This window comes from Bombyx mori, chromosome 3 (assembly GCF_030269925.1).
Source record: "Bombyx mori chromosome 3, ASM3026992v2".
NCBI classification, from domain to species: Eukaryota; Metazoa; Arthropoda; class Insecta; order Lepidoptera; family Bombycidae; genus Bombyx; species Bombyx mori.
In genome coordinates this window covers 1112482-1125780 of record NC_085109.1, presented here as the reverse complement: position 1 = coordinate 1125780, position 13299 = coordinate 1112482, and the positions used below count along the sequence as shown (strand labels likewise).

Genomic DNA, 13299 nt, shown 5'->3' with positions numbered 1-13299 from the left:
TATTTCTAATTTTTATTTTTTTATTTTTTTTTTATTGCCTTTGTAGGCAGACGGGCATACGGCCCACCTGATGGTGAGTGGTTACCGTCGCCCATGGACTTCAGCAATGCCAGGGGCAGAGCCAAGCCGCTGCCTACCGCAAAAGCCGCTGCCTACCGCAATTTATTACTTTTTAGATTGTCTTTATATTTTTATCGGTTTTTTTTTTCAGAATTTATTTATACATTTTTTAAATGGCATCGCGCATGAATTGAATTGAATCTTAAAGCATAATATTGAAAAATAAATTCTATTAGTGTGCATATTTTTGGAGGAGTAAAACTAATTTCTGATCTAATATATTATATTTGACTTTTGTCTAATAACAGGTTATATTATTACATCTTGTCCAACACCTACAGTATTGATTTATCCGGACAAGGTTTGTACTACAAAAGATTTCGCTGTATGGATTACACTCGCATTGCCTGTCTAATAGTGACAATGACTGATTTAAATTTGAAACTTTATGACTTTGGCGGAAACGCGAGGAGCGTAGTTATGTGTTTTTTATTTAATTTGTCTATTTAGTGTTTCTTTATGTTTAAATGTGTACTAACGGTGGTTTATTAACTGTTTAGTATCTAATGTGGGAAAATGAAACAAAGCCGCTGGACGTAACTTCTCAGGATCCTCCAAAAGTCCAGTGAAAAAGTCTCAATAAATGACCACCATTTTACTGAGATTATATTTCATCCCATATCATATCATCTCATTTCATTTAATTTCATCTCAGTTGATTAATGTCTCTAGTTAATCAACTTCATTTAATTTCACCCCATTTCAGTATTTTTAATAAATATAAGAATATATGTATATTAAAATAAAACTTGACCTAAAATACTTAGTTACCAGGGCATAAAATACCTTAATTTTTTTTATAAAAATAGAAACTGTTTACATTTACCTACATACCTACCTACCTACCATGTACCTACCTAATTACATATTATAATTGAATAAAACTATCCAATTATGATTGTTTGCAAGTTCTTCCAGCAAGGCTACTGCCGATACGGCCAAAATTGTAGATTTGAACATGTTTACGGTTCCAAATACACATATCATGGTAAGTTATTAACTAGAAGCTAATCACAGATATTTAAGGCTGATTGCATTAAAACAAACCCTGGGAAGTTGGGAACAATATTGGACACACTGCTATTGCAAACCTGATTACTTGATTACAAGCTTTATTTAAAAATAAATTTAAAAAAAGTCTAAATTATAAAGTATTTTATAGAGTAGGTACTGCTTGGAATATAAGAGTCGACTATTATCAAAGCCGGCAATGTGACTTTTGGACAATTATTGATAAATCAGAAAAACGAATTATTGACTTTGTATTCCATTGGCAGTCACAAAACTCTTCTGAACGACATCTTAGATAAATAACAGGTTAAGTATTAACCTTTATTTAATGCAGGTTTTGAACCGAATTCTTTGAAGGAGACGATTATATTCAAACAAATCTGTATTGACATATCAATAACATTTTTTTGTCCAATTGCACAGATTGCCACCTTTGATAATAGACGACTCATAATAAGTAATATGAAGACTCTGATCAGGACTTAATTTCAGTTCATTATTGATATTGGACTATGACCACTTATTCAGTCAGTTATGTCAAGCCAAAATTATTATAAATAAAAGTACATTTTCAGCAACAACTCCACAGCCGGTGGTGACTAACACGGAGCACACTGATGAACAACTTGTGAATCAAGTACAGACAGATGTTAAATCAGTACTACACGGAAGCCAATGGATACTCTCGTGTTATGCACCCTACAAGGAGAAGCCGATAATTCCGGGAATTCATGATCTATCACCAGAGGAAATGAGGCTTTTTATATATGAATCGAAAAGAAATAATACTTTAGAACAAGCTGTAAGTATATTTTCAACAGACTTATTAAGAAAAAAGTAAATGGCTTTTGTAGGTATATGAAGGAAATGGCTTTGGTAGGTATACAAAGGGAAGATTTTCCACCGGGTGATATTGTTTAGTAGACTTTTATCACTAATTATTAAAACTGAAGTGTCATTTAATTGAAAAATTACAATATTTATAACTTCATACATTTTTGTAAAAGAATACTGCATAGCAAAATATAAAAATGTGTCTGATAGTACTGGCACAAACAACCTTGTATTCCTTTCCCTATACAACAGATGCGCACAATACTAATTTTTTTTATTGCTTAGATGGGTGGACGAGCTCACAGCCCGCCTGGTGTTAAGTGGTTACTGGAGCCCATAAACATCTACAACGTAAATGCGCCACCCACCTTGAGATATAAACTCTAAGGCCTCAAGTATAGTCACAACAGCTGCCCGGCCCTTCAAACCAAAACACATTACTGCTTCATGGCAGAAATAGGCGGGGCGGTGGTACCTACCCATATGGACTCGCAAAAGGTTTTACCACTATCTACACTCTGGACAAGAGCATATGAGTAGTCATGATTATCTTTGTATTTTCAGATTGCTTACATTAACAACTTAACTAGAGAAACAAGACAGAAATATGAACAATTGCTACAACCAACACCACATTTGATCAAAGTTCTACGATCGATAATGCAATATAAAGAAGGGCAGACTGTGCTGTCTCCTTTCACAGCGACACAATCCGGCAGTGGTGCGGCCACTTCAGTATTCAGGAGTGCAGTCCAAAGTTCTGTTTTCACTCAGAACAATCCAACACCTTCAATTTTCTCACAAAACAACCCACAAAACATGTTTGATAATGGAGCTACAAATAATATGTTTGCACAAAACAGTACACAGTTAGGAATAACGGATGCCGGAGCAAAATCAATATTTGCTCAGGCCAATCAGAATGTATTTGCACAAAATCAAACCAATGTGTTCAGTAATACCAATCAAAACTTACAAAATCCTTCCAACATCTTTGCTAGTGCAAATCAGAATTTGTTTAAACAGAACGACACTCAAGGTTCACCATTTCAATTGAATATCTCGCAGCAAAATATGGATACTAATACCTTCCAAAAGTCAAATACACAACAATCAATTTTTGGACAAAACGTGCCTTCAGTAGAACAGAGTGGTGTTTATAGTAAAATGGAAGAGCTCACACCAGACGATTTGGAAGCATTTAAAAGTGACAAGTTTCAGTTAGGTTTTGTACCTGAAATAGCACCACCCCAAGAGTTATGTAACAATTGAAACGTGTATAAACAACATTATGAGTTGACATTAATGAGTATTTCCAAAATTCCAACAGACTGGAGTTAGGTAGTCTTGTGACCTTGCACGGGCAGGTCCTACCATTTAGGCTGTGAAGTAGTTATGTACTCTAGTTTGAAGGATAAGACACTGGTTATGCTACAGTTGAGACTTAGGCCTCATGTCTCAAACTGGATTATCACATTAACATTGCGTTGTCTATGTTCTGATAACAATTTAACACTAGACCACGAGTTTGATTACTAATCTAAGGTACAAATAAAAAAGTGTTAATAGGAATGGCCTTACATTGCCCCTTGTTCAGCCCCTTACATTGACAGTCAGTGGCATATTTATTGCCATTTAAGATATTGATTAAATACAAAATCAAGCATTAACATTTGAACAGAACAGTGATAGTAGGGAATACTTTAGAACTTCAACAGAATGCATACAATCCAATGTATCTCGTATTTGTATACTATTCACAGATCTCAACACTGCACAATAAAAGACAAATTTTGCTTATAAATTAAATGTATTCCTATATTACATTTTACATATTTATATCGCTTCAGTATTACAGTTAAATGTGGAATAATAATGATGTATGTGCATCTCTGGTTCCTGTCATTGCTACCAAATTTAATTACCAATGTGAAATTGAGTAGATTTTGCATTTAATCGAACAATCAACTACAAAAATATATATGCACTGATAATGTAATTTTAGAAAATCTTTTAAATACATTAAACCCACTTTTATTTTATATTCTAGTGTAAAGGTAAATTATTTCTAATGTTAAATGTTCTATTTGGACTTAAGTGTTTTTTATTACAGTCAGTTTAAGTTTCATTTTAATACATTTAATGTTTTTTTTTTTTGGCTTTATGAGTTTCCGGATCACCTGAAGTAAAACATTACCAAAGCCCATGTAAATGTTTTATCCTGCTTGAGACATGAGGCGGTTTTCACAATTGTATAGTAAGACTGATATCCACCCTGCAAACCAAAATAACCTGCCAACAGTAATACGAACACATTGTCATTGATCTTTTATACACTTTTAGTAAATTAATATTGTTTTGTTTGTCTCCACACCCTGTAGATTTCCAATAATCACGACCAAATTGCATTCATTATTATTTTATGTACTTGCTTAAGATCATCAAACTCAAGACAGGAAATTGTGTAACTAAAAATTTAAAAGTAAAATCAGTCCTCAATTTTCAATTTCTCCCAAATAAATCTGTTTATCGCTGGACACTGATAACACTATGGGTTCGTTTGGATGAAAGTCCACATCATTGACGGATCCTATGTGTCCAGGCAATTTGTAAAGAACTCTTCTGGATGTTGTGTCCCAAACGTATAGGAAACGATCTGAAGAACCTGCTGACACCTAAAAATCAAATACGTATTTTGTAGGCAATTTGTAAATAATATCACCACCATTACATACAATAAAAAACTGTTATGTTATATTTATTTATTATTTGTTAAATCTGATTATTTATTATTTGTTAAATTTTGGGTTCTTTTAATAAAATAGGCACAAAGATTTTTTTTTTGCAGGAGTGTATAATAGCCGGCAAACTTCTTGAGCATTTGTCGACGTAGTGGGGGTAAGTTTGCGCATGGTACACTCACGTGCAAAAACATTATTTACGCTACGTCATAATGCAATTAAATTATTAAAATCAACATATGTATTTATTTATATATTTATTAGAACATCATCAAAAAATATAGGTTAATAATTTTAATAATTTAATCTTGGAGTAAAATAGATATTCCTTCTATTAAGTCAAAACTAGAGCTGTTGCCAGGTCTTGGTTCAGTTGAAGCGAAGCTGGTATTTGTAATTTTTTTTTCGTTATCATAATCTTGACCATCATCATCATCACTGTTTTCATCACCCGAGTCGCCATCATCGTGATGAGTCGACATAGGGCTCATCGGTGTAGTTTACAACTCGGTCGTTCGATCTTCTTTTTTGTCTATAATTAATTATTTTTAAGATATTCCATTCGTAGTAATCGAATGTTACTTTTTTCAATTACCAGCTTCCGATTATTTTCTGTTTTTTTTTCATCTGAAGCCTAGGTCTTTCATAATTCGTCGTAAATTTCATTCCGAGCCATTAAAATGTATATCTTCTTTAAATTTTTCGAAGCCTTTCTACGGTACGGAGTTTCGCTGCTTGTTATGTAGTTATTCTGATTACATCTTTTTATTACAGATTGAACGAAACTATCCATTCCGGTAACTTTCTTCTTCCCTGATTTTTTCTTACCCGGAGTCCCAAACACGGCGAGCAAGCCAGAGCCTTTAGCTTCGTTAATAATGCACCTAACAGTACTCACTGATGTTTTTGTTGCTTCCGAAGTCTGTTTTACTTTTTCCATATCATTCTTCCCCTGTTTTATAATGAAGCAATATACGTCGTACCCATTTTTTCTATCCTTTCTTTTGATTACTACACCAGTTTGTCGTGGCATAGTGTATTTTTTATAAAAAATCAACAAACACTCAACAAATAGCAATGGCAACAAAGTCAACAAGCAATTATAACAAATAACTTAACGATTAATAACGATAGATTTTTCACTGTACGCAAGCGTACTTTACATTTGGGAGCGAGCGGAACGAGGGCGCGGTGCGGGGCGCAGGGTTCGACTGATCTACCAATAACGCGCTCGATACGATTTCCCCTGCCGTCGCGCCTCACCCTCACCACCAAAGTGATCTAAAATTCGGTTCTGCGCAGTCAAGGTCATTTGCTCAAGATGTTTGCCGGTTACTATACATTCTGCGTGCTTAGTGCGAGTTTTTTAATGTTCTCGATAGCGTCAAATTTATATGGAGTTGGAACATTTTCCTACGTTTGCCGCTAGGGGCGCTGTCGAGAACGTTAAAATACTCGCACTAAGCATACTGTTTATTACATATATTATGGTCGAGATATTTCTGAGTTATTATTATTATTATAAAAAAAAATACATTTCCCTTGTAGGCAGACGAGCATACGGCCCACCTGATGGTGAGTGGTTACCGTCGTCCATGGACTTCAGCAATGCAAGGGGCAGAGCCAAGCCTCTGCCTACCTAATTATTGTATGAATACTGTATGATTTAGATGAGACATATATTTTGTGCAAGGTATACAACATTACTGTCACCTGGTATGGGGCATATAGGGAATAAATAAATTATAAAACTTAAGGTACTCACGGAGTTCTACAGCTCATTGTATATTTTAAGAATATTTGACAATAGCTAGGTTCATTTGATGCAGTTACCTTCAGTTCCGCTCTGAAGGTACAACTAGAAATATTACAAAAGAAGTCTGACTTCGCCCGGCAGTAGTTTCAACATTGGGGAGTCTACTAAGACAATGGCTATTAGGAAAATATAAATGTTAGAGTACTTTTTTTCAAGACGAGTGAACTACTAACCTTGGAGCCATCCTGAGACCATGCACATCTGAGCAGATTTTTCTCAAAGTTGTGTTGGTGGCCAGACATTAATTTGACACAGCGTTCTGTTGGTGCAAACGGTCTAACGTCCCAAATACGGAGTGTATTATCCATTGAATTGGACAGGAGATATGCACCATCCCATGACAATGATAATCCTGGAAACGAGTATTGCAACACAAGTTAGACATTGCCAGTCATTAAATGTATCAAACTCATATGATTTCTATTCACATATTTATTGCCGCACCTGGGTAGATGACTTCACGATCTACAAGTAAACTAAACAAGTAGTCTTAGTCATGAATTATTACTACTTATAAGGCTAGAGACATTCTAATAATAGCTGTTACATTTCTCTAAAATTACCTAATACCAGTTTGGGCTACCGAAGGCAGAATGGGTGAAGAAGTTTACAATACACCCGTCAACAAGTAACAACAGGGATTATAAAGAGAAATACATATGTATGCAACTACTACTACTGTACTGCATACCAATCAATCCATTCTCATTTCCTCATAAGATCAATATTTGTTAAATACATTGTATGGTAATCAGTATTTTAGTAGTTAACTAATAGACTGAAGTCATTACTGTCATCATATTGCCCTCACTCCACTCTAGATAAACTGTATCAATATTTTAATTTAATTTCTGGTTGCAGTATTATCACCTAATAAAAATCTAATTAATCAGAATCAATAAAGAATTACCAACCTGTAACCGTGTCTGTATGTCCTTTTATTTTCAAGGAAATCTGATTATTCCTTATATCCCACATTTTGATGACATTGTCCACACCGCTGGATAAAATTTTTTCAGCTGTATCATTGAAGAGTACACTTGTGACTGGATATGAACTGTCAAACGATGCAACTGGATTCCTTTTCCTTGCATCCCATAATTTTATGGTGTTATCATCTGAAGCTGAAACTAAGAGTTCTGGACCTCTTCTTGCTCCTGGATATAGAGATAACACGAGAAAGTTAGAATAGATTGTTACGTTGTCTAAACCAATTTTTTAATGGATGCCATGAATGAATTTACAGTTCTATTGTATCCACAGGCATTGAGATTTTAGATTGATGTTATCTGGTTTCAAACCATGGTTACGGATTATAGTTTCAATTTTAGGTCAATCCCACTTTATTTGGATCCAATCACTTTAAGGCTCTGAGAGTGCAAAGTAATGTTTAATTAAGTTACTGTTGTGTATTTGTACTACTAAAAAGCACTAGCATGAAAACCATTGTGTGTCAAAACTCAAACTATGAAACATACCTGAAACAGAGTTCACAAAGTTAGCGTGACCCTTTAACTTCTTGATTCTAGTCCCGGTGGGTACGTCCCATACTGCTACAGTATTGTCCGTAGCTCCAGTGTACAAATGTGAACCATCAGGTGAGAAGCAAAGCTGCATTATTGCTCCCGTGTGACCTTTCATCACCATCACATTCTCGCATTGACCATACACATTCCATATTACTGTGAAAATAAGAAATCAAAAATCATAATATTACTAAGTTGGACTTGTACAGCTTATAAGTTGTCAACATGACCCTGACATTGGTGGAAATTTTCAATGGTATAAACATTTATTTTGTATTTTTTTATATTAATGGTGGCTTAAGCTAAACAGTTTATATCAGCTATCATTTTGAGTATTGTATCATATTGTTCCCTACATTATAGGGCTCGTGTCACTAAAACCCCAGTACAGTGTGGCCCATGCCTGGGATATTGGTACTGGCAGTCATTCTTAATAATGCATATTAAATCAAACTGAAATGGATTTGGACTTCAGAGAAAATTTAAGACGCTGTAATATAATGTCTATGGTCTCCAATAATCACTTATACACTAGGTCAGATTTTACCTTGTTCACTCTTTTCAATTAAATTTAAAACCTACCTACTGTAATCTTATAATTTGTGTTATCAAATGTGTCAATTCTTCATTAACGTTTTGATAGTAGTATATTATTAGAGTGTGAATTTTAGAAACACTTTGCCAATTCAAAAGCTTTGTCATGATTTTGTTACTTACATATTTGTCTGTCAAAGCCTGCAGAAGCCAAATGTTTGCCTTCAGGATGAAATTTGCCTGTGAAAATTTCTCCTTGGTGTCCTTCCAACAACATAATTGGCGCATACAAGTTTGATGTTCGTGGAACCTAGAACGACAAGAATATAAAATACAAAACACAGGAATCTTGGAATCTTGTTGATCACTACAAATGTTGAAAAATAAATCTTAAAGTAAAAGCCGACTAAAATTCGTATTACCTTAAATTTTAACAAATATCAATCATGATTACCTAAGTACAGATTGTGTTTTTCTAAAAGTTTATTTTAGATGTTATGTTCCATTTCTAATAATTATAATTATGATCTCTTGATGCTTTCACCGTGGCGTTAGAGTTCTTAGCTTTTATAGACCGTACTATTGAGAAAATAAGTAAACTTTATTGAAAACAATACTCACAGATGAAGTAACAACTGCCTTTTCTCTGGTGCCGACTACTGAGATCTCATGCCGTACTCGCTTGGAGGGTACAAGAGACACATCCTCTGCTTTTCTTTTAGTTTCTATATCTGGCATTTTTTAAGATGTTTATTTACCTATTTGTTTTTATAGCTACAAACAGAAATACTAACCTTAAAAATGGTATAAGGACTGTTTAGCTTGTTTCATTTGTCAATTGTATAGGCAAAAGGAAAATAGCCAATATCGCCAAATTCTTTGTAACAAAAGACAAAGCTACCTTCTAAAAAGTTTTTTTTTTGTATACCTATTCAGATGAGAAGATGAGATAATGAGTCATTCAAAATGAAGAACTTAAAGTGTTTACTAGAGCCCATAGTCATCTACAATGTAAATGCCGCCATGCACCTTGAGATTTGAATTCTAATGTCCCAGTTTTTAAAGTACAATGGTTTTTTTTCGGGCCCGGGGCCGATCCTTCTAAGAGGTCCCCGCGCCTAAGAGGGCGTGAGATATGTGGAACTTTACGATCTGCAGGTTTTGGGAGCAGACCGCGGGCCCAAGGAGTTTTAGGGCCCTACCGCACTAAACGACTCCCTTGCACATTTACACCCAACGTCCGATCTCCGTCCGGGCTCAGAATCCGGACAATGTAGGGGGGGTTCCCGCGGTCAACACTATAACCAGACACGCGGCGCCCCTCCGAGGACCCCTGACCGACGGGTCGTCGAGACGGTAGTCGATGACCAATGACGCTGGTCTCCGCGGTACGGTGGCCCTACCTGGCCGCCCGGGCGATGCCGCTGGTGTTCTGGGATACTCTGCTTGGCCAAAACCAGCCTGATGGGTCAGAACGCGATACACCTCCGACCGCGTTGCTCTTCCACAGTATGTTCGGCGACGATAGTGACGACGACAATGCGGACCGCATTGCAGGCCGTAGTCGCTGACGTGTTGTCCCGTCCTCCTTGTGCCAGCGCGCTAGAGTGATGGTAGGTAGCGTGCGGCGCAGCCTCAACCCCCTCAGGTGAGGGAGTTGGCCCGGGGGAGGCCCCGTGACCATCACCGGGAGGAGACTGCCTCCTCAAAAATTCAATGGTTGTCCCAGCCTTCGAAATGAAACGTATTACTGCTTTATGGCAGAAATAGGCAGGGTGGTGCTACCTATCCGTGCAAACTCACAAGACGTCCTACCATCAGTAATTATGCAAATTATAATTTTGCGGGCTTTGTTCTTACTACACGATGTTATTCCTTTACCGTGGAAGTCAGTTTAGTTGATATGTACGTATTTCATTAGAAAAATTGGCACTTGCCTGCGCAATTCGAACATCGTTACATCGCTACATACGAATGCACCAAACGTCATATCCTTTAGGTCACGACGGCTATAAATCATTTGTTTAAGTTACAATTTTTTCACGTGTAGCCCCGATCGCTTTGTTTGTGTAATGAACTTTTAAAAGAGACGAGAACGCATTTTTTTTTTTTTATTGCTTAGATTGGTGGACGAGCTCACAGCCCACCTGATGTTAAGTGGTTACCGGAGCCCATAGACATCCACAACGTAAATGCGCCACCCACCTTGAGATACAAGTTCTAAGGTCTCAAGTATAGTAACGACGGCTGCCCCACCCTTCAAACCGAAACGCATTACTGCTTCACGACAGAAATAGGCAGGGCGGTGGTACCCACCCGCGCGGACTCACAAGAGGTCCTACCACCAGTAATTACAATTATAATTTTGCGGGTTTCATTTTTATTACACGATGTTATTCCTTCACCGTGTAAGTCAATCGTGAACATTTGTTGAGTACTTATTTCATTTGAAAAATTGGTACCCGCCTGCGGGATCCGAACACCGGTGTATCGCTCAACACGAATGCACCGGACGTCTTATACGTTAAGCCACGACGACTACAGCATACGCATACTTAAAACGAATAAAACGACGAACTTTTGTCAAACTACAATACGTTCTAAAACTTTCGACTACGTTTCATCTTCTATTGGAACACTTTAAAAGAATACTACTATTAATTGATTATATACCTATTGTGAAATAATGATTTCATGGATTTAATTTTGATTTTGTTCGGCCTTAATCATAATCAATAAAAGGCTCTATGGTTTGATACTTTCGCTTTTCCAAATTCCAATTAGAAAAACGGAACTACCACTACTTCCGTGCTGTGTGTCTAAACATTTAAATAAATATTTCATTCAATACATAATATGAATAAAATAAGTTGTTTTTCACAATGCAAAAGCTTCAGCTAACATTAGCGATAGTAAAACCCCACGCCGTTAAGAATCCTATAGCATTATCATACATCCGACAAGCTGTAAAGAGCAAATTCGTTGTTATAAAAACTAAAAGAATATTGTTGGATGAAGACACTGCAGCAAAGTTTTATAGAGAGCATGTAGGGAAGTTCTTTTACAACCGTCTAGTCACATTTATGGCCAGGTAATTAAATAATACGTAATAACCTATCATGAATTATAGTTACATGTACGTGTAATTTTAAATTTCCTGGGAATATTTAGGTTCTAGTATATCTCTATTAGATTCATTGTTCATAGTTGAAGTAAGGAAGAGTCACTTTGCAGGAGTTCTATGTGCATTTTTTGGCTGATGATGAAGGAAGTTCAACCAAGTTACTTATGTTACATTTAATCTTTCGAGAATATTACTTTATTACATTAATGGTGGTAGGACCTCTTGTGAGTCCGCACGGGTAGGTACCACTACCCTGCCTGTTTCTGCAATGAAGCAGTAATGCGTTTCGGTTTGAAGGGTGGGGCAGCCGTTGTAACTATACTTGAGACCTTCGAACTTATACCTCAAGGTGGGTGACGCATTTACGTTGTAGATGTCTATGGGCTCCAGTAACCACTTAACACCAGGTGGGAGCTCGACCATCCAACTAAGAAATAAAAAATAAAAAACTTTTTTATGATTGAGTAGATAGTGACTGTTGAACACAAATAAAGCAATTATTACAGTGGCTGCATAGATTTGCATATCCTTGGACACATGAGAGCAATACAGATGTGGAGAAAAATGCTAGGTCCCACAAGTGTATACAAAGCACAGTTCCAAGACCCGTACTGTCTCAGGGGGCTGTTTGGTATTTCAGATACAAGGAATGTTGCACATGGTTCAGGTATAAATAAATATATTGATAAGAATTATAACCAGTAACCACTTAACACCAGGTGGGCTGCGAGCTCGTCCACACATCTAAGCAATAAAAAAAAAAAACCTATATATACTGGGTATATGATAAATGTATATACAGGGTACAATGTACTCCCTTTAAACTGGTAATAACAGCTTTTGACATACAACCTTACAATTCCTCAATGATTTTGCTCTCTTAGTATATTATTAAAATTATAAAATTTATGAAAAACCAATTATTCATTTTAAACTGGTTTGTATTTTTTAATTTCAAATGGCCAAATATCTGGTTACTGATAGTAAAATATGGGGATGGTGTGGAATTATTCTTTTTCCTTTCAGATTCCCCTCAATCAGCAGAAAAGGAGATCAAATTCTTTTTCCCAGATTTCTCCATGTATCAGTGGTATAATGATGATGAACCCTGCTACAGGAAAGGACCAATAATATTCAACAGCCACTTGTTTCAACATGTTAGAAGATTATAGTGATAAAACAGTTATCTTATTGCAATTGAATAGAATTTACACAAAATTATTATATTCACATTAAGTTGACATAACTTAATAATAATAATTCTTTAGTAGACAGAATATACAATAAACATTTTTTATGTTAATTCAACACCGCTTGACAGTTCCAGCTATTGTTTAATCGGACATATTCCAGCAAATTTGCAACTAAAGTAGGTACTACTTTGTTTAGAAAGGAAATTGAAATAAAAAAAACAATTATTTTTGTGATTTCTTAACTACTTTTTTGTGCTCATAATCTATTGTGTCATAATTTAAATAGTTGTTTGTTATTTATACCAAATTGTTTAATTATAAATGTTATTTGTTATGTTAAAATGGTATTTTCATTTCATAATTAGAAAAATTCTTATAAGGTATATTTTATACAAAAAAA

The 13299-nt window shown here is 35.7% G+C and overlaps 3 protein-coding genes across 3 annotated transcripts; 2 read left to right on the top strand and 1 right to left on the bottom strand.

Annotated features, from left to right (window-relative positions):
• The first annotated feature begins 513 nt into the window (after nucleotides 1–513).
• LOC101739997 (uncharacterized) lies at nucleotides 514–7442 on the top strand. Its single transcript, XM_004923887.5, has 3 exons — nucleotides 514–1108; nucleotides 1707–1933; nucleotides 2530–7442. Exons 1-3 carry the CDS (start codon nucleotides 1015–1017, stop codon nucleotides 3235–3237), a joined length of 1029 nt encoding a protein of 342 aa, XP_004923944.1. The 5' UTR covers nucleotides 514–1014; the 3' UTR covers nucleotides 3238–7442.
• Nucleotides 3757–9550, bottom strand: LOC101740129 (U5 small nuclear ribonucleoprotein 40 kDa protein). Its single transcript, XM_004923888.5, has 6 exons — nucleotides 9204–9550; nucleotides 8766–8892; nucleotides 8001–8204; nucleotides 7437–7679; nucleotides 6696–6874; nucleotides 3757–4640 (listed from the first exon to the last, which is right to left on the bottom strand). The coding sequence occupies exons 1-6, from the start codon at nucleotides 9318–9320 to the stop codon at nucleotides 4461–4463; spliced, it is 1050 nt and encodes a 349-aa protein (XP_004923945.1). The 5' UTR covers nucleotides 9321–9550; the 3' UTR covers nucleotides 3757–4460.
• A 1788-nt stretch (nucleotides 9551–11338) lies between these two features.
• Nucleotides 11339–13241, top strand: LOC101739864 (nucleoside diphosphate kinase 6). Its single transcript, XM_004923886.4, has 3 exons — nucleotides 11339–11673; nucleotides 12213–12373; nucleotides 12733–13241. Exons 1-3 carry the CDS (start codon nucleotides 11465–11467, stop codon nucleotides 12876–12878), a joined length of 516 nt encoding a protein of 171 aa, XP_004923943.1. The 5' UTR covers nucleotides 11339–11464; the 3' UTR covers nucleotides 12879–13241.
• Nucleotides 13242–13299: the final 58 nt, after the last annotated feature.